Source organism: Salvelinus alpinus, chromosome 32 (assembly GCF_045679555.1).
Source record: "Salvelinus alpinus chromosome 32, SLU_Salpinus.1, whole genome shotgun sequence".
Classification (NCBI taxonomy): Eukaryota; Metazoa; Chordata; class Actinopteri; order Salmoniformes; family Salmonidae; genus Salvelinus; species Salvelinus alpinus.
This window is the reverse complement of record NC_092117.1, coordinates 16,905,602-16,930,549: the sequence shown is the minus strand read 5'-3', so window position 1 is coordinate 16,930,549 and position 24,948 is coordinate 16,905,602. Positions and strand designations below refer to the sequence as shown.

Here is a 24,948-nt window from a genome sequence, read left to right as displayed (position 1 = left end):
CAACAGTGCAGTGGTATCTAACAATTCACAACAATACACACAAATCTAAAAGTAAAATAATGGAATTAAGAAATATATAAATATTAGGACAAGCAATGTCAGAGTAGCATTGACTAGAATACAGTAAAATACAGTATGTAAACATTATTAAAGTGTCCAGTGTTCCATTATTAAAGTGGCCAGTGATTCAATGTCTATGTACATAGGGCAGCAGCCTCCAATGTGCAGGGTTCAGTAACCAGGTGGTAGCCAGCTAGTGACAGTGACTAAGTTCAGGGCAGGGTACTGGGTGGAGGCCGGATAGTGATGGCTATTTAACAGTCTGATGGCCTTGAGATAGAAGCTCTTTTTCATTATCTAGGTCCCAGCTTTGATGCACCTGTACTGACCTCGCCTTCTGGATAGTAGCGGGGTGAACAGGCAGTGGCACGGGGGGTTGATGTCTTTGAAGATCTTTTTGGCCTTCCTGTGACATCGGGTGCTGTAGGTGTCCTGGAAGGCAGGCAGTGTGTCCCCGGTGATACGTTGGGCAGACCGCACCACCGTCTGGAGAGCCCTGCGGTTGCGGGCGGTGCAGTTGCTGTACCAGGCATTGATACAGACCGACAGGATGCTCTCAATGGTGCATCTGTAAAACTTTGTGAGGGTCTTAGGGGCAAATACTAATTTATTCAGCCTCCTGAGGTTGAAGAGGCGCTGTTGCGCCTTCTCTACCAAATGGTCCACCCACACTGTGTGACCATTTCAGATTGTCAGTGATGTGTACGCTGAGGAACTTTTCACCTTCTCCACTGCGGTCCCATCGATGTTGATGGGGGCGTGCTCCCTCTACTGTCTCCTGAAGTCTACGATCAGCTCCTTAGTTTTGTTGACGTTGAGGGGAGAGGTTATTTTCCTGGCACCACTCTGCCAGGGCCCTCACCTCCTTCCTGTAGGCTGTCTCGTCATTTTTGGTAATCAGGCCTACTACTGTTGTGTCGTCTGCAAACTTTATGATTGAGTGAGTAAGGAGGTGGCTGAGCACACACCCTTGTGGGGCCCCTGTGTTGAGGGTCAGCATAGTGGAGGTGTTGTTTCCTACCTTCACCACCTGGCGGCGGCCCATCAGGAAGTCCAGGACCCAGTTGCACAGGGCGGGGTTCAGACCCAGGGCCCGAGCTTAATGATGAGCTTGGAGGGTACTATGGTGTTGAAGGCTGAGCTGTAGTCAATGAACAGCATTCTTACATAGGTATTCCTCTTGTCCAGATGGGAAAGGGCAGTGTAATGTCAATTACATCGTCTGTGGATTTCGGAGTGAACTTTTGACAAGGGGAATAGGAGAATACCTCAGGTTACCATTTAAGATGTCATCTATCTAATTTTGAGCCACTGTCATCTATCTAATATTGAGTTGCAACATAGTCAGTGAATGTCTAGGCTGCTTTTGTTTACTCCATATTAACGGAGGTGATATGTAAATTGTATGCATATACAATGGGATTTTTAATGACACAGTATAAATCCATTATAAATGTGTTCCTCTCCCAGAGAATAAGCTGTCATTTAATTGTGTGCTCATACACTCTTTCCTTGGTGCGATTTTAATCAATCCTTCTCCATGTGTCATTAATATGCATAGCGGGGGCTATGAAAGAGAGAGAGGGAGAAAAAAAATGATGAATTAAATTAGAGGAGAGAAAATGAGGAGGTTATGAAATGGTGATGCAATGATACATGGTGTGTGCGCAGGTTGGTGTAAGGCGTTGGGGGTGAGTTTGCTGTGTCTGAAAGAATGATGAAGTGTGTGCGTGTGTGCGTGTGTGGGTGTGTGTTTGTGCTCTAAGGGCATCGTTTCTGTCTCCATCCTTCTAAGCAGCTGGGTGTGGGGCGGGGGGTGGGTTCAGGGTTGGAGGGTAGACAATGCCAGCATTTTGACAGACTCACGACTCACACTGCTCCTGAGGGTGGAGAAATAAATGAGGAGAGGGAGGAATAGAGGAAGGGAGAGAAAGAGGGAGAGGGTAGTACATGAGAGGATGTGAGAGAAGAGAGAAGAGGGCACAAGGAAAGAGAGAAGAGAGAAGAGGACACAGGGAAAGAGAGAAGAGTGGGAGAGGATGGAAAAGGAAAGCAGGGAGGAGATGAGAGAGGAACGGATCCAGAAATAAGGAAAAGAGAGAAGGAGAGTGGAGAGGAGACAGCGCGGGAGAATAGAAGGGGTGTGCCAGTGCAGTAATGAGTAACCAGAGCTAGTGTAAAATCAAGTGTCTGTTCTCACGCCCTGTTCTACGCTCTTCACCTCTCTCACACCTGCTCCATCTTTCTCACCACCCTCTCTTCTTCACTACACTACCTTTTCTCTTTCCTTCCCCTTCCTTCTCCCCCTCCTCCTCTCCACCACCTACTCAGACACAGCCAATTTCTATCTGTGGGATTCTCTCCTTTCTGCTTCAGTTCCCAGACAGAGAAAAAACCCTCTAGTATGTAATTATGATAATTGCTCACATGGGTTTGATGGAATTGGATTTCAGATTTTGCTCTTCCTCTCTTTCTTGCGGTTCCTTTGTTCCCTTTCTAGGGGCCTACTGAACACTATGAAACCATGGCCATTGATTGAATTTGTCCTGGCAATGTGTCAGTGTAGTTCAAGTCCAAGTATGTAGACCTATCCTTAAGTATGTAGACCTATCCTTAAGTATGTAGACCTATCTTAAGTATGTAGGCCTATCTTCCACACCAATTAATAGTCTGCTCATTTCAGAACATACAGTGAGGGAAAAAAGTATTTGATCCCCTGCTGATTTTGTACGTTTGCCCACTGACAAAGAAATGATCAGTCTATAATTTTAATGGTAGGTTTATTTGAACAGTGAGAGACAGAATATCAACAAAAAAATCCAGAAAAACGCATGTCAAAAATGTTATGAATTGATTTGCATTTTAATGAGGGAAATAAGTATTTGACCCCTCTGCAAAACATGACTTAGTACTTGGTGGCAAAACCCTTGTTGGCAATCACAGAGGTCAGACGTTTCTTGTAGTTGGCCACCAGGTTTGCACACATCTCAGGAGGGATTTTGTCCCACTCCTCTTTGCAGATCTTCTTCAAGTCATTAAGGTTTCGAGGCTGACGTTTGGCAACTCGAACCTTCAGCTCCCTCCACAGATTTTCTATGGGATTAAGGTCTGGAGACTGGCTAGGCCACTCCAGGACCTTAATGTGCTTCTTCTTGAGCCACTCCTTTGTTGCCTTGGCCGTGTGTTTTGGGTCATTGTCATGCTGGAATACCCATCCACGACCCATTTTCAATACCCTGGCTGAGGGAAGGAGGTTTTCACCCAAGATTTGACGGTACATGGCCCCGTCCATCGTCCCTTTGATGCGGTGAAGTTGTCCTGTCCCTTTAGCAGAAAAACACCCCCAAGCATAATGTTTCCACCTCCATGTTTGACGGTGGGGATGGTTTCTTGGGGTCATAGGCAGCATTCCTCCTCCTCCAAACACGGCAAGTTGGGTTGATGCCAAAGAACTCCATTTTGGTCTCATCTGACCACAACACGTTCACCCAGTTGTCCTCTGAATCATTCAGATGTTCATTGGCAAACTTCAGACGGGCATGTATATGTGCTTTCTTGAGCAGGGGGACCTTGCGGGCGCTGCAGGATTTCAGTCCTTCACGGCATAGTGTGTTACCAATTGTTTTCTTGATGACTATGGTCCCAGCTGCCTTGAGATCATTGACAAGATCCTCCTGTGTAGTTCTGGGCTGATTCCTCACCGTTCTCATGATCATTGCAACTCCACGAGGTGAGATCTTGCATGGAGCCCCAGGCTGAGGGAGATTGACAGTTCTTTTGTGTTTCTTCCATTTGCGAATAATCACAGAAACTGTTGTCACCTTCTCACCAAGCTGCTTGGCGATGGTCTTGTAGCCCATTCCAGCCTTGTGTAGGTCTACAATCTTGTCCCTGACATCCTTGGAGAGCTCTTTGGTCTTGGCCATGGTGGAGAGTTTGGAATCTGATTGATTGATTGCTTCTGTGGACAGGTATCTTTTATACAGGTAAGAAACTGAGATTAGGAGCACTCCCTTTAAGAGTGTGCTCCTAATCTCCGTTCGTTACCTGTCTGAAAGACACCTGGGAGCCAGAAATCTTTTTGATTGAGAAGGGGTCAAATACTTATTTCCCTCATTAAAATGCAAATCAATTTATAACATTTTTGACATGCATTTTTCTGGATATTTTTGTTGTTATTCTGTCTCTCACTGTTCAAATAAACCTACCATTAAAATTATAGACTGATAATTTCTTTGTCAGTGGGCAAACGTACAAAATCAGCAGGGGATCAAATACTTTTTTCCCTCACTGTAGTTTCTACCCTTGTTGAGGTGGGAGAGACATAATTGTGTTCCATTCTTTTCTGTCACACCCTGATCTGTTTCACCTGTCTTCGTGATTGTCTCCACCCCCCTCCAGGTGTCGCCCATCTTCCCCATTATCCCCAGTGTATTTATACCTGTGTTCTCTGTTTGTCTGTTGCCAGTTTGTTTTGTCTCGTCAAGCCTACCAGCGTTTTTCCCCTGCTCCTGTCTTTCTCTAGTTCCTGTTTTCACGGTTTTGACCATTCTTTCTGCCCTGACCCTGAGCCTGCTTGCCGTTCTGTACCTTTCGGGGTCTGCTCTGGATTACTGACCTCTGCCTGCCCTTGACCTGTCGTTTGCCTACCCCCCTGTTTTTGTAATAAACTTTTGTTACTTCGAAACAGTCTGCATCTGGGTCTTCTCCTGAGCCTTGACACTTTTCATTAATTGGTAGGACGTTCTACCTCACTTTTACCAGCACGTCTCGTGTGCCTATCACCCAGTAGCATCTGTAATTATGAAGTGCTTTGAAAGGCTGGTCATGGCTCACATCAACACCATCATTCCAGATACCGTATACCCACTCCAATTCACATACCGCCCCAACAGATCCACAGATGACGCAGTACATCACTGGGGCTGAGCTCCCTGCCATCCAGGACCTCTATATCAGGCGGTGTCAGAGGAAGGACAAAATAATTACCAAAGACTTTAGCCACCCAAGCCATAGACCAGGGATGAGTAACTCCAGTCCTCGGGTGCCTGATTGGTGTCACACTTTTGCCCCAGCTGCAGCTAACACACCTGACTCCAATAATCAACTAACCATGATTTTCAGTTTAGAATGCAATTAGTTTAATCAGCTGTGTTAGATAGGGATGGGGAAAAAGTGTGACACCAATCAGGCCCCCGAGGACTGGAGTTGCCCATCCCTGCCGTAGAATGTTCACTCTGCTACCGTCCGGCAAACGATACCAGAGCATCAGCTCTCTGACCAACAGGCTCAGAGACAGCTTCTATCCCAAAACCATAAGACTGCTACATAGCCATCAGACTGTAAAATAGTTAAATAATGGTTACCTTGACTATCTGCACTGATCCTATCTTGCACTGATTCTATGCACACTCACAAGACTATATATACACACTACATACACACACTACACAAACACTCTCACACAAAACCCACATATATTCACATACACTACATACTGTACGCACACACACACAAGACACACACATGCATGCCAACAACACAAACACACATACACACACACTCATACCAACACAACAAAAACACACATACAAACACACTTTTACACTCATCATATGCTGCTGTTACTTTCTTCTAATTTTTTTTATCCAAAATGGTTCTTCGGCTGTCCCCATAAGAGAACCCTTTATCGTTCCAGGTAGAACCCTTTTTGGCTCCAGGTAAAACCCTTTTTGGGTTCCATGTAGAACCCTCTGTAGAAAGGTTTCTACATGGAACCCAAACGGGTTCTACCTGCAACCAAAACAAGGTTATTCAAAGGGTTTTCCTATGGTGACAGCCGAAGAACTCTTTAAGGTTCTAGATACAGTAGCACCTTTTTTTCTAAGAGTGTACGCTGTTCTTTATTTTACTCTTATTGTTCTCTATTCTTATGACTAGTCATGTTACCCTGCATTCATGTACATATCTACCTCAAGTACCTCGTACCCCTGCACATTGATCTGGTACTGTCACGACTTCCACCGAAGGTGGCTCCTCTCCCTGTTCGGGGGGCTCGGCGGTCGGCGTCGCCGGCCTACTAGCCATCACCGATCCATGTTTCCTTTTCCGTTTGTTTTGTCTTTGGTTCTGTCACACCTGGTTTTCATTTGCTTTGATTTCTGTGTGTATATTTACCCTGTTTCCCCGCTTAGGTTTGTGCGGGATTATTTTTTCTTGTTGCTTGTGGAGGCTTGCATCAGTGTATTTTTGCGTGTAGTGATTTTAGTAAGGTGCGTTGTGGTTCTACGCCTTACGGGTGAACTGTTTGTTCCCATTGGGTTTTGGGTATTTGTACTGGACTGTGTTTGTTTTGGACTTGCCCTGATTAAAAGTTACACGCTACACTGACATTTCTGCTCTCCTGCGTTTGACTCCTCACTTACCTTAAGTGCGCATGCAACAGGTACTCCCTGTATATAGCTCCACATTGATCTGGTACTGGTACTTCCTGTATTTAGCTCCATTCTTGTGTATTTTATTCCTCATGTTACTATTTGTATTTTTTAACTCTGTATTGTTGGGAAGGGCTCGCAAGCAAACATTTCATGGTTAAGTCTACACCTGTTGTATTAGGCACATGTGATTTGAGGACTATAGGCCTGCCATTTCCTTCAAGACTTTGAGTGAACAGCTTTATTTGACAAGCTGTCTGGTTGCAGTAATTTTAAGTCAGACCAATGCACATTTCTGACTGACGGACTGGCAGACTATGCTTACCCAAACACTTGGGAGCAATTCAGTATTGGCTACGGTGCTGCAGTTACGCTGTTACCACTAGCTCACAACGTCCCACTGCCCTGGAGCAAAATGCAAACTCACCCAGAGGCTATGATAGCTCACAGGGCATTCATGTGAAATATGCACGGTTCTGTTTGCTGACACTCCATTCTGAGGCAGCAAAGCTGGTGGAATGTCTTGCACACATAATGAATTGTGCCGAGCCATGACCTGTTAATGCTTGATAACAGAGAAAACATTCAATAATTCTTTCTTCATGCAAAGCATTACCAGCTGGTTTCCTCTCAAACTCAGACATAAAGGACCATTAGAAATTTGCTGGTAGTTGACATAAAAAAAGATGTACCCCCCCCATCCTCAACGTAAAAACTATTTTCACATGACCCTCCCCTTGTACTGTAAAAAAAATTGCACACCCTCCCCCCTCATTAAATTTACTAAAAATAATGTTGACGGCCACAAATAAAAATAACAGTTGCGACCCTGTGTTTATAAACATGGATATTGACTTTGCCACTTCAGCATGCATTTGTGGCACAGTCGATGCCAGGCAGGGCTACGGGCCAGAAGGTAGAGGGTTCGCCGACCACCACAGACAAGCTTACTCACTCTGCCTGTTTCATTACACAACAATCAGAGCTGGCTGCACACAATGATCAGCTAGGGGGAAATCAGATTTTCTATATTTTGATGCTATATTTATAATTATATATAATATATGCAACTAGTTATCCACCAACAGGATTCTGTACCAATGCACCACACAACCAATAAGTAAAGCATATACCGACTTCGGGCACTTCAATATCATGGTTTGCATTTTCATACATCACAATAAAACAGACTATGTAAATCTTGACAAACAGAAAATATATCCCTCCCTACCTTGCAGGCCTAGCCAGTATTGAAGGCTTGTCTTCACAATCTCCGAATATCATTAAACTTTTTAGTGTTTTGTAACAGATGTCTCTTTCAATTCATCAAATGGCTGCTGCACAGTTTGGATGCTGGAATTACATTTTGGACGAACGTGCACAGATAGCCTACAGGACTTTTGAAGTAGCCTAATCAAATTAAAACATTGTGACAGGTTGTGTTTATGGAGTGTACACTGTTCTTTATTTTAGTCTTATTATTATCTATCCTTATGCCTAGTCACTTTACCCTGCCTTCATGTACATATCTACCTCAAATAGAAGGCATATAAAGGTAATACAGTTAAATGACAAATATTTAGGCTATATTGAAGTATTAGGTTCTAGGTGCGTGAGGAAAAGCCGCTGGGATTGGAGAGGAGGCAGAGCGCGTGTTAAGCCTTCCTGAATGACTGGGCCTGCTGGGAGCATATGTGGCCACGTTATTATAGGACGACTTGGGAGAATGATGGTCTGCAACAGACAGAGCATCTCATTATCAGAAGTTAAAATACAGCCAGACTGGGCTGCTACTGTCCCTTTCTAGACCTTATAAACTGTTGAAAATAGACCCACAACTGATCCACATGGAATGAAACATTCAAATCACAGGGCTTTTGCACCATTATTCAAAGGACATTTTCACTGCGGTTTCCAGCCTAGAGTAGAATGTTGTACCCACTTGAAAACAGTAATGAAGTTATTCATTGCATTGTGGTGTTGTAGGCTAGTCTTGGTAGGATAATTGTATTGTCCCTAAACAAGATCAATAGGGGAGCTTTTTGAACTGTGTGTCTCACTGTTCTTTCATGCACAATGACACACCTGGCCTCTCAACTGCCTATCAGCTATTCCTACTTGTTCTTGTGGATTCATATTGAAAATTGATGCACCTTTGAATAAATGTTTATGTGTTATATGATTGCTAGTTAACATATTTCAGGTCCGGACAAATGATCCACCGACTACTACTGTCACTATGAATGGTGGATAGAGGGCAGGATAGACAGACTGGTAGACTATTGACCTGTGGCATAGTAATAGTTAACGTGCAGAAAAGCATAGTGCATAAGGGATGTACAAAACCCCATTGATATAGGGGAGGTGCATGCAAGCATATGAGAAAATGTGGATATATGGAAGAAATTATAAAGTAAAACCTGCAAAAGAGCGAACGTAAACCAGGGAAAAAATGAACTCCCCTCCCCTGTGCCCAATAAAAATATCACACAAAAAAAGTTTGACAACCCTCCCCCCCCCCCCCCCCCCAGTATATTTCGAACTGTCCCTAACACAAAAGAGAGAAATAACATCTAGGATGATCAAATAGCTACTCTAAAATCAGTAAGGCTAATGACACCACTCACTCACTAAGTCACAGTAATTAAATGGTGGTGTTATTAATTATGTAAGGGATAATCAATGAGGGCTAGGCATTCTAATGTTTTCCAGAGAACGCACAGAGCCCCGAGCTGATTATCATGGCTATAATTTAACACATTTAACACAAGAAATGTGCTCATTTGCCGGTAGAAATGTGTTCAACATCCACTGAAGTAGCTAGCAAGTTAACTAGATAGCTACAGTAGTTGACGTGGTAACCAAACAAACACACTTGCTAGTTTAGCTAGCCAAACCATCAGCCCTAGAATGCTATTATGAAAATTGAATTAAACAATACCAATACTGTTTTCAATTCGACTTTTGCTTTCAAAAGCATCTCAAACATAAAAAATAACTATAGCCATTGAATTCTACCGTGCAAATATACTGTGCTTTATTTAAGCAATAAGGCCAATGGGGTGTGTTATATGCCATTAGAAACTGGCTGGTTCAAGCTCTCAATGCTGATTGGGCGAAAGGCATGGTATATCAGACCGTATACCACGGGTATGACAAAACATTTATCTGTACTACTCCAATTACGTTGGTAACCAGTTTATACTGTAATAGCAATAAGGCCGCGTTGCGTCGTACCATAGAACAACACTTAGAGTGGTATATTGGCCATATACAGTACCACACCCCCTCGTGCCTTAAAACAACACTTAGAGTGGTATATTGGCCATATACAGTACCACACCCCCTCGTGCCTTAAAACAACACTTAGAGTGGTATATTGGCCATATACAGTACCACACCCCCTCGTGCCTTAAAACAACACTTAGAGTGGTATATTGGCCATATACAGTACCACACCCCCTCGTGCCTTAAAACAACACTTAGAGTGGTATATTGGCCATATACAGTACCACACCCCCTCGTGCCTTATTGCTTAAATATACCATTGCTAAGGGCATTTCTTATGCACAACGCAACGCCCTTAGCCATGATATATTAGCAATATAACACAAACACCCAAGGTGCCTTATTGCTATTATAAACTGGTTACCAACGTAATTAGAGCAGTAAAAAGAAGGGCATTCTAGAGCGTGCATTATTTCCCTTTATAAACTTGGTGGTTCAAGTCTTGAATGCTGATTGGCTGAAAGCTGTAGTATACCCGGTGCGTCGTGCCTAAGAACAACCCTTAGCCGTGGTATATTGGCCATATACCACACCCCTCAGGCCTTATTGATTAAATATACTAGGCTCTTCATAATGTTTACTTTTGCTCATTGACTCTACAAATCCAGTTCTGTTGTGGTCTAGCTTGATATTGTTTATTTTGAATATAAAACTGCTTTATGAGAAAATAAATAGCCTTGGTTTGACAGCTACACTATCTGTGACATGCTAAAATAAACAACATGACAGGTTTGACATGTTATTACCACAATTTGACAGGTCATTAATGCTCTATGACAGACTATTACTACGGAGGTGAGTTCTGTAATGACCTGGACAAGGTGGAGAGAGCAGGCTGACTATCAGCCTATAAAAATACAGATTTTTACACAGGCCTATCTTTGGAGCTGCAGGTAGCAGGGTTGGCCCTAGGCATAACCGACATAAGCGGTCGCTTAGGGCCCCTGGCCGCTTGGGAGCCCCTGACCAAATGTTTAAAAATAAATAACAATAATTTACAAAAATAAAGTGCATTCAGAAAGTATTCAGATCCCTTGACTTTTTCCACATTTTGTTACGTTATAGCCTTAATCTAACATGTATTCAATTATATGTTTTTCTCATCAATCTACACATAATACCCAATAATGACTAAGCAAAAACAGGTTTTTATACATTTTTGCAAATGTATAAAAATAACAAATAAAAATACCATATTTACATAAGTATTCAGACCCTTTGCTATAAGACTCAATTTTGAGCTTTCCATTGATCATCCTTGAAAGGATTCTTCAACTTGATTGGAGTCCACCTGTGGTAAATTCAATTGATTGGACATGATTTGGAAAGGCACACACACTGTCTATATAAAGTCCCAGTTGACAGTGTATGTCAGAGCAAAAACCAGGCCATGAGGTTGAAGGCTTTGTGTGTAGAGCTCCGAGACATGATTGTGTCGAGGCACAGATCTGGGGAAGGGTACCAAAAAATATCTGCAGCAGTGAAGGTCCCCAAGAACACAGTGGCCTCCATCATTTTAAATGGAAGAAGTTTGGAAACATCAAGACTCTTCATACTCTCATTCATATTTTTCCAAGATGGCGTAGCAGTCAGACGTCCTTTGTCCTCGTCTTGTCATGTCCCGTATATATATATATTTACACCTTTCTTCACATATCTTTTATATATATTTTTTTCCAAAAACTGAACTTCAAAACACTTTCCTGCAACCCGCCTCACCAATTACAAAAAAAAGTATTATTTACCTCAAATCTGAAAATCCACAATAGAAGCTAGCCAGAAGCTAACCAGAAGCTAACCAGAAGCTAGCCTGAAGCTAGCCAGAAGCTACCCAGAAGCTAGCCAGTTTACTGGCTAACGTTAGTATTTCAGCTAACCATGGTTTGTGGTCATCAGCTATTCCTTTAGCTCAAAAATCTATCGCCACTTTTGTACAACGCGACTCAGACCAGAACATACCGGACCTATTTTTCTCCATATCCTCGGATTTCAACCGCAAGCTCTGGACATTTACACCTTGACTTCGCAGCTAGCTAGCTGCTACCCGTGTGACTATTGGCTTACGTCAATCCCGGAGCAAACATCAATTATTCCGGAGCCAGCCAGCTGAAGAGTTCCATCAGCCACTCCTGGGCTACAATCACCTATCCGGACTCGTTTTACTGCCAATGCGGAGCCCCACAGGGCCTTCACGAATGACTACCGACGTTATCTGCCCGAGGGAGTTATCCAACTGGCACCTCCGTCACGACGTTACCCGAACGCCCATCTGCGGCCCGCTAATCGTTAGCTGTCTTATCGGCTGCTATCTGAATAAGTCTATCGGACAATTTTTTCTTGGGTCACTATAACTATATCTATTTTGCCAATTAGATTGATCCCCTCTACCACACGGAACCCCACTAATCTACCGACGGAAACGCACGAGGTGGCTAAAAACAGACCTCCATCCTATGCTAGCTTGCTACCGATAGCCCGGCTAGCTGTCTGAATCGCCGTGACCCCAAACAACCTCTACTCACTGGATCCTTATGATCACTCGACTAAGCATGCCTCTCCTTAATGTCAATATGCCTTGTCCATTGCTGTTCTGGTTAGTGTTTATTGGCTTATTTCACTATAGAGCCTCTAGCCCTGCTCATTATACCTTATCCAACCTTTCAGTTCCACCACCCACATATGCGATGACATCACCTGGTTTCAATGATGTTTCTAGAGACAATATCTCTCTCAATACCTAGGTTTACCTCCACTGTATTCACATCCTACCATACCTTTGTCTGTACATTATACCATGAAGGTATTTTATCGCCCCCAGAAACTTCCTTTTACTCTCTGTTCTAGACGTTCTAGATGACCAATTCTCATAGCTTTTAGCCGTACCCTTATCCTACTCTTCCTCTGTTCCTCTGGTGATGTAGAGGTGAATCCAGGCCCTGCAGTGCCTAGCTCCACTCCTATTGCCTAGGCGCTCTCTTTTGATGACTTCTGTAACCGTAATAGCCTTGGTTTCATGCATGTTAACATTAGAAGCCTCCTGCCTAAGTTTGTTTTATTCACTGCTTTAGCACACTCTGCCAACCCGGATGTTCTAGCCGTGTCTGAATCCTGGCTTAGGAAGGCCACCAAAAATTCTGACATTTTCATCCCAAACTACAACATTTTCAGACAAGATAGAACGTCCAAAGGGGGCGGTGTTGCAATCTACTGCAAAGATAGCCTGCAGAGTTCTGTCCTACTATCCAGGTCTGTTCCCAAACAATTTGAACTTCTACTTTAAAAAAAATCCACCTCTCTAAAAACAAGTCTCTCACCGTTGCCGCCTGCTATAGACCACCCTCTGCCCCCAGCTGTGCTCTGGACCACATGTGAACTGATTGCCCCCCCATCTATCTTCAGAGCTCGTGCTGCTAGGCGACCTACACTGGAACATGCTTAACACACCAGCCATCCTACAATCTAAGCTTGATGCCCTCAATCTCACACAAATTATCAATGAACCTACCAGGTACCACCCCAAAGCCGTAAACACGGGCACCCTCATAGATATCATCCTAACCAACTTGCCCTCTAAATACACCTCTGCTGTTTTCAACCAAGATCTCAGCGATCACTGCCTCATTGCCTGCATCCGTAATGGGTCAGCGGTCAAACGACCTCCACTCATCACTGTCAAACGCTCCCTGAAACACTTCAGCGAGCAGGCCTTTCTAATCGACCTGGCCGGGGTATCCTGGAAGGATATTGATCTCATCCCGTCAGTAGAGGATGCCTGGTTATTTTTTTTTAAATGCCTTCCTCACCATCTTAAATAAGCATGCCCCATTCAAGAAATTTAGAACCAGGAACAGATATAGCCCTTGGTTCTCTCCAGACCTGACTGCCCTTAACCAACACAAAAACATCCTATGGCGTTCTGCATTAGCATCGAACAGCCCCCGTGATATGCAACTTTTCAGGGAAGCTAGAAACCAATATACACAGGCATTTAGAAAAGCCAAGGCTAGCTTTTTCAATCAGAAATTTGCTTCCTGCAACACAAACTCAAAAAAGTTCTGGGACACTGTAAAGTCCATGGAGAATAAGAACATCTCCTCCCAGCTGCCCACTGCACTGAAGATAGGAAACACTGTCACCACCGACAAATCCACTATAATTGAGAATTTCAATAAGCATTTTTCTACGGCTGGCCATGCTTTCCACCTAGCTACCCCTACCCCGGTCAACAGCACTGCACCCCCCACAGCTACTTTCCCAAGCCTTCCCCATTTCTCCTTCTCCCAAATCCAGTCAGCTGATGTTCTGAAAGAGCTGCAAAATCTGGACCCCTACAAATCAGCCGGGCTAGATAATCTGGACGCTTTCTTTCTAAAATTATCTGCTGAAATTGTTGCCACCCCTATTACTAGCCTGTTCAACCTCTCTTTCGTGTCGTCTGAGATTCCCAAAGATTGGAAAGCAGCTGCGGTCATCCCCCTCTTCAAGGGGGACACTCTCTTGACCCAAACTGCTACAGACCTATATCTATCCTACCATGCCTTTCTAAGGTCTTCGAAAGCCAAGTCAACAAACAGATTACCGACCATTTCGAATCCCACCATACCTTCAGTTCTTGGACCGACTCTCTTCTCTGTATACATCAATGATGTCGCTCTTGCTGCTGGTGAGTCTCTGATCCACCTCTACGCAGACAACACCATTCTGTATACTTCTGGCCCTTCTTTGGACACTGTGTTAACAACCCTCCAGGCGAGCTTCAATGCCATACAACTCTCCTTCCGTGTCCTCCAACTGCTCTTAAATACAAGTAAAACTAAATGCATGCTCTTCAACCGATCGCTGCCTGCACCTGCCCGCCTGTCCAACATCACTACTCTGGATGGCTCTGACTTAGAATATGTGGACAACTACAAATACCTAAGTGTCTGGTTAGACTGTAAACTCTCCTTCCGGACTCATATCAAACATCTCCAATCCAAAATCAAATCTAGAGTCGGCTTTCCATTTCGCAACAAAGCCTCCTTCTCTCACGCCGCCAAACTTACCCTAGTAAAACTGACTATCCTACCGATCCTCGACTTCGGCGATATCATCTACAAAATAGCTTCCAATACTCTACTCAGCAAACTGGATGCAGTTTATCACAGTGCCATCCGTTTTGTTACTAAAGCACCTTATACCACCCACCACTGCGACCTGTATGCTCTAGTCGGCTGGCCCTCGCTACATGTTCGTCGTCAGACCCACTGGCTCCAGGTCATCTATAAGTCCATGCTAGGTAAAGCGCCGCCTTATCTCAGTTCACTGGTCACGATGGCAACACCCACCCGTAGCACGCGCTCTAGCAGGTGTATCTCACTGATCATCCCTAAAGCCAAAACCTCATTTGGCCGCCTTTCCTTCCAGTTCTCTGCTGCCTGCGACTGGAACGAATTGCAAAAATCTCTGAAGTTGGAGACTTTTATCTCCCTCAACAACTTTAAACATCTGCTATCTGAGCAGCTAACCGATCGCTGCAGCTGTACATAGTCCATCGGTATATAGCCCACCCACTTTACCCACCTCATCCCCATACTGTTCTTATTTATTTACTTTTCTGCTCTTTTGCACACCAGTATCTCTACTTGCACATGATCATCTGATGATTTATCACCCCAGTGTTAATCTGCTAAATTGTAATTATTCGCTCCTATGGCCTATTTATTGCCTACCTCCTCATGCCTTTTGCACACAATGTATATAGACACATTTTTTCCCCTACTGTGTTATTGACTTGTTTATTGTTTACTCCATGTGTAACTCTGTGTTGTTGTCTGTTCACACTGCTATGCTTTATCTTGGCCAGGTCGCAGTTGCAAATGAGAACTTGTGGTCAACTAGCCTACCTGGTTAAATAAAGGTTAAATAAAATAAATATCTATATTATCTCTTCATTATTTATCTTCATATGACAAGGATTTAACAGGATTTGCCAGTAGACTTGATTCATGATGATCATTGCTAGCTAAGATTGTGAAAGTAAGATGTTGACATGATCGGTCCAATCAAAGCTACGTGATTTGACGTACTTTCTGTGGCCAATGACCTTGAGCCTTCTTGGAAAGGCACTTGTAATATAACTATGGCAGAACCCAAAGGGCTGAAACGTTGGATGTCTACCCTTACTAAGGACTTAAGTTTGGCTATTGTGTAAGGTCCCAATGAGTGACAGAACACTGAGCTAATCACGGCGCAATGCTCCTGTTTTCTGCTGGCCCGCCCCACCACCACATAAAGCACTGAGCTAGGCTGAAACACCTGCCTTTTGGAGCTGATTACTCAAGAAAACAAAAAAGAGACCATGTTTGTATGCGGCTTTATTAACTCAATTATATATATATTTTTTTTTTGCACTGTTCGCAAATTGATATGTGATAAGTATTAATGCCAAAATAACATGTAAAACAGGCAAGCCCCCAAAACAATGTATCTTTATTTATTTATTTATTTATTTATACATATATATATATATATGTCACATTCGTCATAAGGAGTAGACCAAGATGCAGCGTGGTATGTTTCCATCCTTTATTTTGGAAAAGAAAACTTCAAAGAACAAAACGAACAAACGAAACGTGAAGCTATAAATAATGCTCACAGGCAACTATACATAGACAAGATCCCACAAAGCACAATGAGGAAATGGCTACCTAAATATGATCCCCAATCAGAGACAACGATAAACAGCTGCCTGTGATTGGGAACCATACTAGGCCAACATAGAAATAGAATTCACCTAGATAACCCACCCTTAATCACCCCCCCCTCCCCAGACCTAACCAACATAGAGAATAAAAGCTCTCTATGGTCAGGGCGTGACCATATATATATTTTGTTTTTTTTGTGCTAAAAATGTGGGTCTCAAAACAGGTGAATGAATGACGGGTCACCACTGTCCCTTACAAATACTGTATACTGTATAGATATAGGAACTCATTTGGTGTATCAACTTACTGTTGAGGGTTAGAAAAGGTTCAATTTCTAAAATTGGTTGTGCGTCAGCAGTTCTTTCTCTTGTTAGGTAGACTTTGTCATTAGGCAAAGATTTAGGATCATCTCCACAAATCATAAAGGGTGTAACGGTGTCTAAGGACAACTTCATACTGGAGCAATCAGTACTCCTACTCTGAGATGCTTGCTTGATACATACGGACCCTGATTCTCAGTTGAACTGGTGGCATGGCAGGGGGTTAGAATACATTTAGAGAATGTTTGAGGTGGCCTTGTGTGAGTCACATCATATCTGAAGTTATCACTGGTTGATGAGGGTACAATGCTCCTCTTTCCCTTTCCCCCCCAGCCCACACACACACACGCACACAACGCAAAACCTATTTGCTTCCTATCTCCGGAGCAATCAATGAGAGACGAGCCCCTGCTGTCGATCAGGTTATTTCAACAGGAAATTATATTGAAGATTACACAGCCACAGAGACGACTCGCTCAAAACAAGTGATAGGCAAATCAAATCAAATTGTATTTGTCCCATGCTCCGAATACAACAGATGTAGACCTTACTGTGAAATGCTTACGTACCACAATGCAGTTCAATAAATAGAGTTAAGAAAATGTTTACTAAATAAACTAAAGTACTTATTTTTTTTTAAAGTAACACAATAAAATAACAACAACAAGGCTATATATACAGGGGGTACCGGTACCGAGTCAATGTGCAGGGGTACAGGTTAGTCGAGGTAATTTGTACATGTAGGTAGGGGTAAAGTGACTATGCATAGATAATAAACAGCGAGTAGCGGGCAGTGTAAAAACAAATGTAAATAGTCCGGGTGGCCATTTGATTAATTGTTCAGCAGTCTCATGGCTTGGGGGTAGAAGCTGTTAAGGAGCCTTTTGGACCTAGACTTGACGCTCCAGTACCGCTTGCCGTGCAGTAGCAGAGAGAACAGTCTACGACTTGAGTGACTGGGGTCTTTGACAATTTTTCGGGCCTTCCTCTGACACCGCCTGGTATATAGGTCCTGGATGGCAGGAAGCTTGGCACCAATCTTTTTAGTCTCCTGAGAATAGGTTTTGTCGTGCCCTCTTCACGACTGTCTTGGTGTGCTTGGACCATGTTAGTTTGTTGGTGATGTGGACACCAAGGAACTTGAAATGTACTTTGTAAGTGCAGGTTTTTATTCCATCCAGAATCAGTACTGGAACTAAAGCCTGCACACATAGTGGCCCTCAAGGACCAGAGTCGGCCCTTCAGGATATCCCAGCCTCATTTCCATATCTGGTGTCTGAATGCACACATATGCTATCTGATTACCCCTATATTAGATTAGCAAACTGATAAGGGACAGTTTGAAATGTACTGGGGTGGGGGCAAAATATGGGTGGGTTGTCAAACTTTTGTTTTTGCTTTGAGGAGGGTTATGTTGTTTTTATTGGTCACAGGGGAGGGCAGTGCGTTTTTTCCCTGGTTTACATTCCCCATTTAGCAGGTTTTACTTTATAATTTCTTCCATATATCCACATTTTCTCATCTGCTTGCAGGTGCCTCCCCTATCTAGGTGTTCTGGTACTTCCCTTATGCACTATGCTTTTCTGTGCTTGCTTTACCACAGGTCAATATAGTCTACAAGTCTATCCTGACCTCCATCCATAGTGACAATAGTGGTTTGTGCAGATCTCCAATAGCTTAACTAGCAACCATACCACACACAAAATCATTCAAATCTGCACCAATTTCAATATAAAGCCATAAGAATATAGAGGAATAAGTGATGGGCAGCAGAGAGGCCAGGTGTGTCATTGCACGTGTCACTGATTACGATATTTTGTGTTAACTAGCAATTATACCACACATTAAAAAAAACATATTAAGAATTTTTAAATAATAATGATCTCGGAGCCGTGATGCAAAATGATCCAAAAGTAATGTCCCAACCGAAGGTTACCCTTCCTGAATAATGCAAAAGTTAAATTTAAACTTCAGTTCATGAGAAAAGAGAGTGCAGGAGACAGTCAACGAGCTAATAAGGCAAGCAGCAGACAGCTTTGTAGCAGCGGCCGCGGCATAATCAAACAGAGGTGGACAGCGAATGGTGCTGAAAGTAAGTTGAGTAGGCCTAATTAATTTCAACAATTGCCTTCACTAACAACAAGAGGGCTTTGTTGAAGCCTTTTTCTTCCTATTTAAGAAATAAGAGGTAGGCCTACCTGTTTGACAAACACAATTATGCTATCCACAGATTCAGTTGGTAGCCAAATCCACCAATAGGCCTACTGTCACCATGCACTCCTTAAATATCTCTGTGTATGTCAAAGGTTTGGTTAAAACCAGGTCTCGAATTAAGGTGGTAGGCTATGTGAGGGTTAGCGACATCTATATGACTGGTGAGGGAATGCCATGCCCTTTGTTAAAGAAAGCTGGGCAAAAAGGATAGCCTACCTATTGTTAGCTTTATATTTAGAAAATCAACAAGTAAAAAGGAACCTAGTTACATAGAGCGTTCTATAATGATGCTCGGCTATGCTAGAAACATGCTGTAACATCCACAGTTGCTTAGATTGCTTATGTTTATAAGAACTGAGGTCGGCCGTTCGAATACTTTAGTTTAACTTTACTCAGAAGTATCCTGGCATTACACAGTTCACATGGCATATCACTCCCCCCGCCTGGCTCCTGTAAAACATGGAACTGGAATCCCACAGTACGAATACACGGACTGGATTATGGCATAGTGTTCACTACATCACACATGCCTTATGCTAGAAATAATACCTGTGAAAGCTGCGACTCCAAAGCATATGGTGATATATTTGCTTCATCTCTATGCCATTTTGAGGCTGAGCCACGGCCTTCTATATTCCAGGAGACAAAAAATGACTATTATTATGTCTGTTTCAGCGATTCACTTTCTGAAAAGAGAATATGTTTAAACCCAGGCAGAGTTTAGGGAAGCACTTGTTACCTTCTGTTGTTGGGTTCGGCCTAATTAAGCAATGGACAAGTAGCCAGCAGTTGAAGCTTCCATTTTTCTGTGTTGGGTCGGGCCTCTGGTTGTGAAGGTAACTTTTGAAAGTAGGCTATGCTTAGATTCATGAGGACTTCTTAATTATTTGCAAAAAGATACTGGTTTGACACTGGAGAAATATGGTAAGAATGCATATTTCTGTGTCCATTCTTCCCCGAAACTCCTATGTTCATTATCCACCTTTCTGTTGAGGCTATGAGAGCTACATGTTCTCTTGATTGCAAGCTGATTTTCTGCAATCAATGCACAGAGAAATTGACATAAAAAAACGAATTTAATAGAGCCATTGTTCATTTTATCAGTGTAATCAGATCGAAATGATGATGTTATTGTCATTGATTATATACTAACCAGATGTGTTAAAATCTTGTTCAGTTTGTAGTGAGGGCCTGTATGGATTGGGCTGCTATCATGCTAATTATGTTTTGACCCGCCAACTATTAGCTCAGAAAAATATTGGCCCTAGGCCAAACCTAGATGCTGACCCAGGACCTAGAACCCACCTAATGCTTCAATATAGCCTTAATATTTGCCATTTGACTTTTCAAATGTATTACCCTTTATGAGTGGCAGAAACACAATCAGCCTGATTAGGTAGGCTACTTCACAAGTCTCCTGTACACTATCTGCACACTTTCATCCACTCCACTCTAATATAATTCCAGCATTCAAACTGCCCATGGCCATTTGATGAATGGAAAGAGACATCTGTTACAAAACACCAGAATGTTTAATGAAGTTCAGAGGTTGTAAAGCCAAGCCATTGATACTGAGTAGGGAGGGATGTATTTTTTGTTTTTTTGTTATTGACATACTCTATTTGATTGCGGTGTTGAAAACGCAAACCATGATGAAGCACTAGAGGTGTGTAGCATATGCAGTTTTCCGTTGCTCATTGATCATGTGTGGTGCATGGGCACAGAAAACTGTTGGTTGCAAAATTCGTTGCACATACAGTATTTAATGTAATGATAATATGTTGAACATCGGATTTCCCCCTGGCTGATCATTGCCTGCAGCCCGCTCTGCTCATAGTGTAATGAGTGCTCTGCTCATAGTGTAATGAGTTAAGAACAGAGAGTGAGCTGGTGGTCCATGGTGGTCGGCGAACCATTGAACCCGCAACCTTCTATTCAGTAGCCCTGCATGGCATCTACTGTGCTACAAAACCATGCTGAAGTGGTAGATATCCACGTTTATTAATACAGGGTTGCTACAGTTATAGTTATTTGTGGTGGTAATCATTTTTTAAAGCATTTTCGAGTAAATGTCGAACTGTCCCTAAGCTTTGGTCTGTTGATAATGACATGCTATGTATCTGTCGTTGATTTATTATTACCTCTTCAAACAGTTCCAGACTGTATGTGTTGTCATCATCCGCGAAGAATACTATCCCCACGTCCTTGCTGGAACGATGCGACCGCAGCCACGACAGAGCCGTGTTCCTCTGCTCAGTAGCACGGGGCATCCCGGTACGTTTGAACCGGCGGGGCGTAAAGATGTTCAGGTGTGTGTACTGCATCCCCGAGCGGGCGAGAAAGCGCACCACCAGCTCCGTGCGCACACTCGAGTCCTCCACTACTATCCAGTGGAAGCGAGGAACCTGGCGGAAGGTGTTAGCGAGCCGGGTAAGTTCAGCTTTCTGGACTGGCCGGTTGTAGGTCGGGGTGATGGCGTAGATTACCGGGAGAGCGGAGCGGTTGGCCCGGGGTGGGCTGGTTCTGTCTTGCCTATGTGCACCCCCTCCGCGGCCCAGGGCTGGACTTCGGACGGACGTCCTTGTGTCAATATGGATCATGATGATGACGATGAGGACCCAGGGCAGGAGGATGAAGAAGCGGCTGTAGAAGAGCGATTTCATCTTGCCGAAGTTAGGGGATAAACATCTGAGCCGTGCTCCTCACTCCATCACACCCAAGCATTATTCGAACGTTCGGCGACAATTTTCACTCTCCAAAATAATTTTAATGACCACATAAGACCATTATTTTGACATGAGGACTTTGTTTCTTGTTATCTCCAATAAACTGTCATAAATCTCAAAATTCATCCCCTTTAGTGTTATGAAAACATAGTCACGTCCGCGTCGGGTCGGGACCGTTTGCTGAGTCTCTTCCCGGATAAAAGTGGAGATGATCATATCCCTCGAACAACAGAGCAACGAAGCGAACCGCTTAAAAACAATAGGTAATCCCTCTTAACATGCCTTCAGCCCACAACCTTTCCGATAAACCACAAATAGCTTATAAAACAGACCAAAAAGCAGACCTATCCCCTGGCCTCTACTCCCGTAGTGTCCGGGAGAAAGGGTATCATTCCCGGGGCTGGATGCTGGTTGAGTCGGTGTCTAGCGGGCAGTGGTGAGAAGCAGGTGCGGGAGCTTCAGTGCAGAGAGATGATAAACTGCGATGTGGAGAGAAAGCGGACGGGGAAGACTGGAATGGACGAAGAGAGACTGGAGGAAAAGGGGAGGAAAAGGAGGGATACTTTGTCATACTGCTAGAGGAACACGTCAGTGTCCGCTGAGGATGGAGATGAACTCACCCTAACAACAGAGACAGAGAGAGTTGGAGAGAGAGAGAGATAGAGAAAGAGAGACAGCGAGAGAGAGACAGAGACGGAGAGACGTTTGCTTTGGTTCTAAATTATTGTCGTGACTTTGAATTTGAATTGCAGGTTGTCCTCACCAGACCAATTGAGCAAACATTACAATTAAAAGAGATAAAGAAATATATATGGTAGCTAGGTAAACCAGTAGCCTGTAGCAGGAAACGTATAGGCCTATAGACTCTGTCTCAGATTGTGGATTAGTTGCAGGCAAATAGGCTTCAAGTTTGATGACATACCTGTTCATCCTAACATGGTTTTGGGCATCACAGAGATCAGCCTAGGTTACACCTTCTCTGACAGCGATGTTGATTTTCTGGAGTTTTTATACCATATCAGGTAGCCTATTTGTTTAAATGCAATGAATTGCTTGTGCTTAGAAAATATTGAACATGATGTTGTTTTGTTCTCCCATAAGGAACTATCATATGGCTCCTTATCTCGTGTAACAGTCTATATTGATCTGTAGTTTATGCTCTGACAGACTCTGGTATTTCATCAATACAGCTGAAAAACAGAGTCTGATTTGCATTTCATTATTGTCAATTGGCCAAACCGATTAAATCTATGCCGGTACATAAATATGGAGTGCATTTTTCAATGTCAGCATAAAGTGAAATCTCCACTTTGAGTTATGACTAGTCTATTACTTACTCCTTCCCGATAGGCTCTATGGCATCAGCATGTACCAGTCAATCAACTGTCAGACTGTCTTTTCAGTGCCCCAGTTCCATCAGAGAATCCATTCCTACGGGGTATTGACATGTGACAGCGCTCTTTGCTACTGGGAATTACATGATGAAGGATCAAATGAGAAATAAATGGCTCACTATCAGTTTTGTTGGTGGAAATCAGAGCTGGGCTCTGTGTGTTGTTTGGGCCCTAGGGATTGGCTATTATCTGACATCATGTCACATGTCACAGGAGTTGGTCTGAGTAAAAGAGACAAGGGAGTGAGACAGAGTGATGTGGTTGCTAGAGGCAACAATACAGTGTATAGCCTACCTCTTCTGTCTAGTGAGGCCTCAATAATAGTGTGTGTGTGTGTGTGTGTGTGTGTGTGTGTGTGTGTGTGTGTGTGTGTGTGTGTGTGTGTGTGTGTGTGTGTGTGTGTGTGTGTGTGAGAGAGAGAGAGACAGCGAATTTGCACATCATTACAACACTGTATATAGACATTATATGACATTCTTTTGGAACTTTTGTGAGTGTAATATTTACTGTTAATTTTTTATTGTTTATTAAACTTTTGCTTATTATCTATTTCACTTGCTTAGGTAATGTAAATATATGTTTCCAATGCCAATAAAGCCACTTAAATTGAAATTGAATTGAAATTGAGAGAGAGAGAGGGTGTGTGTGTGTGTGTGTGTGTGTGTGTGTGTGTGTGTGTGTGTGTGTGTGTGTGTGTGTGTGTGTGTGTGTGTGTGTGTGTGTGTGTGTGTGTGTGTGTGTGTGTGTGTGTGTGTGTGTGTGTGTGTGTGTGTGTGTGTGTGTGTGTGAGAGAGAGAGAGAAACAGCGAATTTGCACATCATTACAACACTGTATATAGACATTATATGACATTCTTTTGGAACTTTTGTGAGTGTAATATTTACTGTTAATTTTTTATTGTTTATTAAACTTTTGCTTATTATCTATTTCACTTGCTTAGGTAATGTAAATATATGTTTCCAATGCCAATAAAGCCACTTAAATTGAAATTGAATTGAAATTGAGAGAGAGAGAGGGTGTGTGTGTGTGTGTGTGTGTGTGTGTGTGTGTGTGTGTGTGTGTGTGTGTGTGTGTGTGTGTGTGTGTGTGTGTGTGTGTGTGTGTGTGTGTGTGTGTGTGTGTGTGTGTGTGTGTGTGTGTGTGTGTGTGTGTGTGTGTGACAGAGAGCGACATAACCCTGGGGCTAGTCTACTCGTAATGCAGCAGAGAGAGTGAAAGAGAAAGAAATACATGCAGAGAAAATGAGGGAGGGGGAAGGAGATGGATGTTTACAGATGGACAGAAATATCCAGTTAGCTCCCAGACCAACAGAAGACTCCCACCATCCCAAGACAATAAATGAGAGTTCCACCGTATATGCATACATCACTGTGGAACCAAATTAAGCGATAATTTAGAGTTCAATTCAAATCGGAGACAAATTTAGATCCTCTCAACAAATGGAAAGTCTGCAATGCATTTGTCAACACCATTAGCATAGAAATGACTTTCCATCCGCCCTATTGTGTAGATTGGAGACGAGCTAATACATTTCCCCCAGCATAACTCAATTGGCGCAGGTTTGCAGTTGATGACATTAGCTGTTTTATGGGCAAAAGGAAGGAGCTGCTATTGAATTTACTCTCAGCCCCAAAATCGAGCCCGGCAAATGTATTTATTGGAATTCCGCAAATAATGCATTTTTTAAATTCCAATTTGATCTGCCTAAGAGGTGGGGGGGGGCTTGTGTATGTGCTTTACTCCTCCATATACTGTAATGTAAAGTTGTGTATGGAGGCAATTCAAGGTCTAATCAATTTGCTTGATAACTATCGCCTCTTCAACC

The 24,948-nt window shown here is 43.1% G+C and overlaps 1 protein-coding gene across 1 annotated transcript in view; it reads right to left on the bottom strand.

The window, feature by feature from the left end:
* The window catches only part of b3gat2 (beta-1,3-glucuronyltransferase 2 (glucuronosyltransferase S)), a 40,770-nt gene extending 18,422 nt beyond the window's left edge, over nt 1-22,348 (bottom strand). Inside the window, exon 1 of the mRNA XM_071380360.1 lies at nt 21,144-22,348. Coding sequence (XP_071236461.1) covers nt 21,144-21,665 — 522 coding nt within the window. The 5' untranslated portion in view covers nt 21,666-22,348. The remainder of the gene's footprint in view (nt 1-21,143) is intronic.
* Between the last annotated feature and the right edge of the window lie 2,600 nt (nt 22,349-24,948).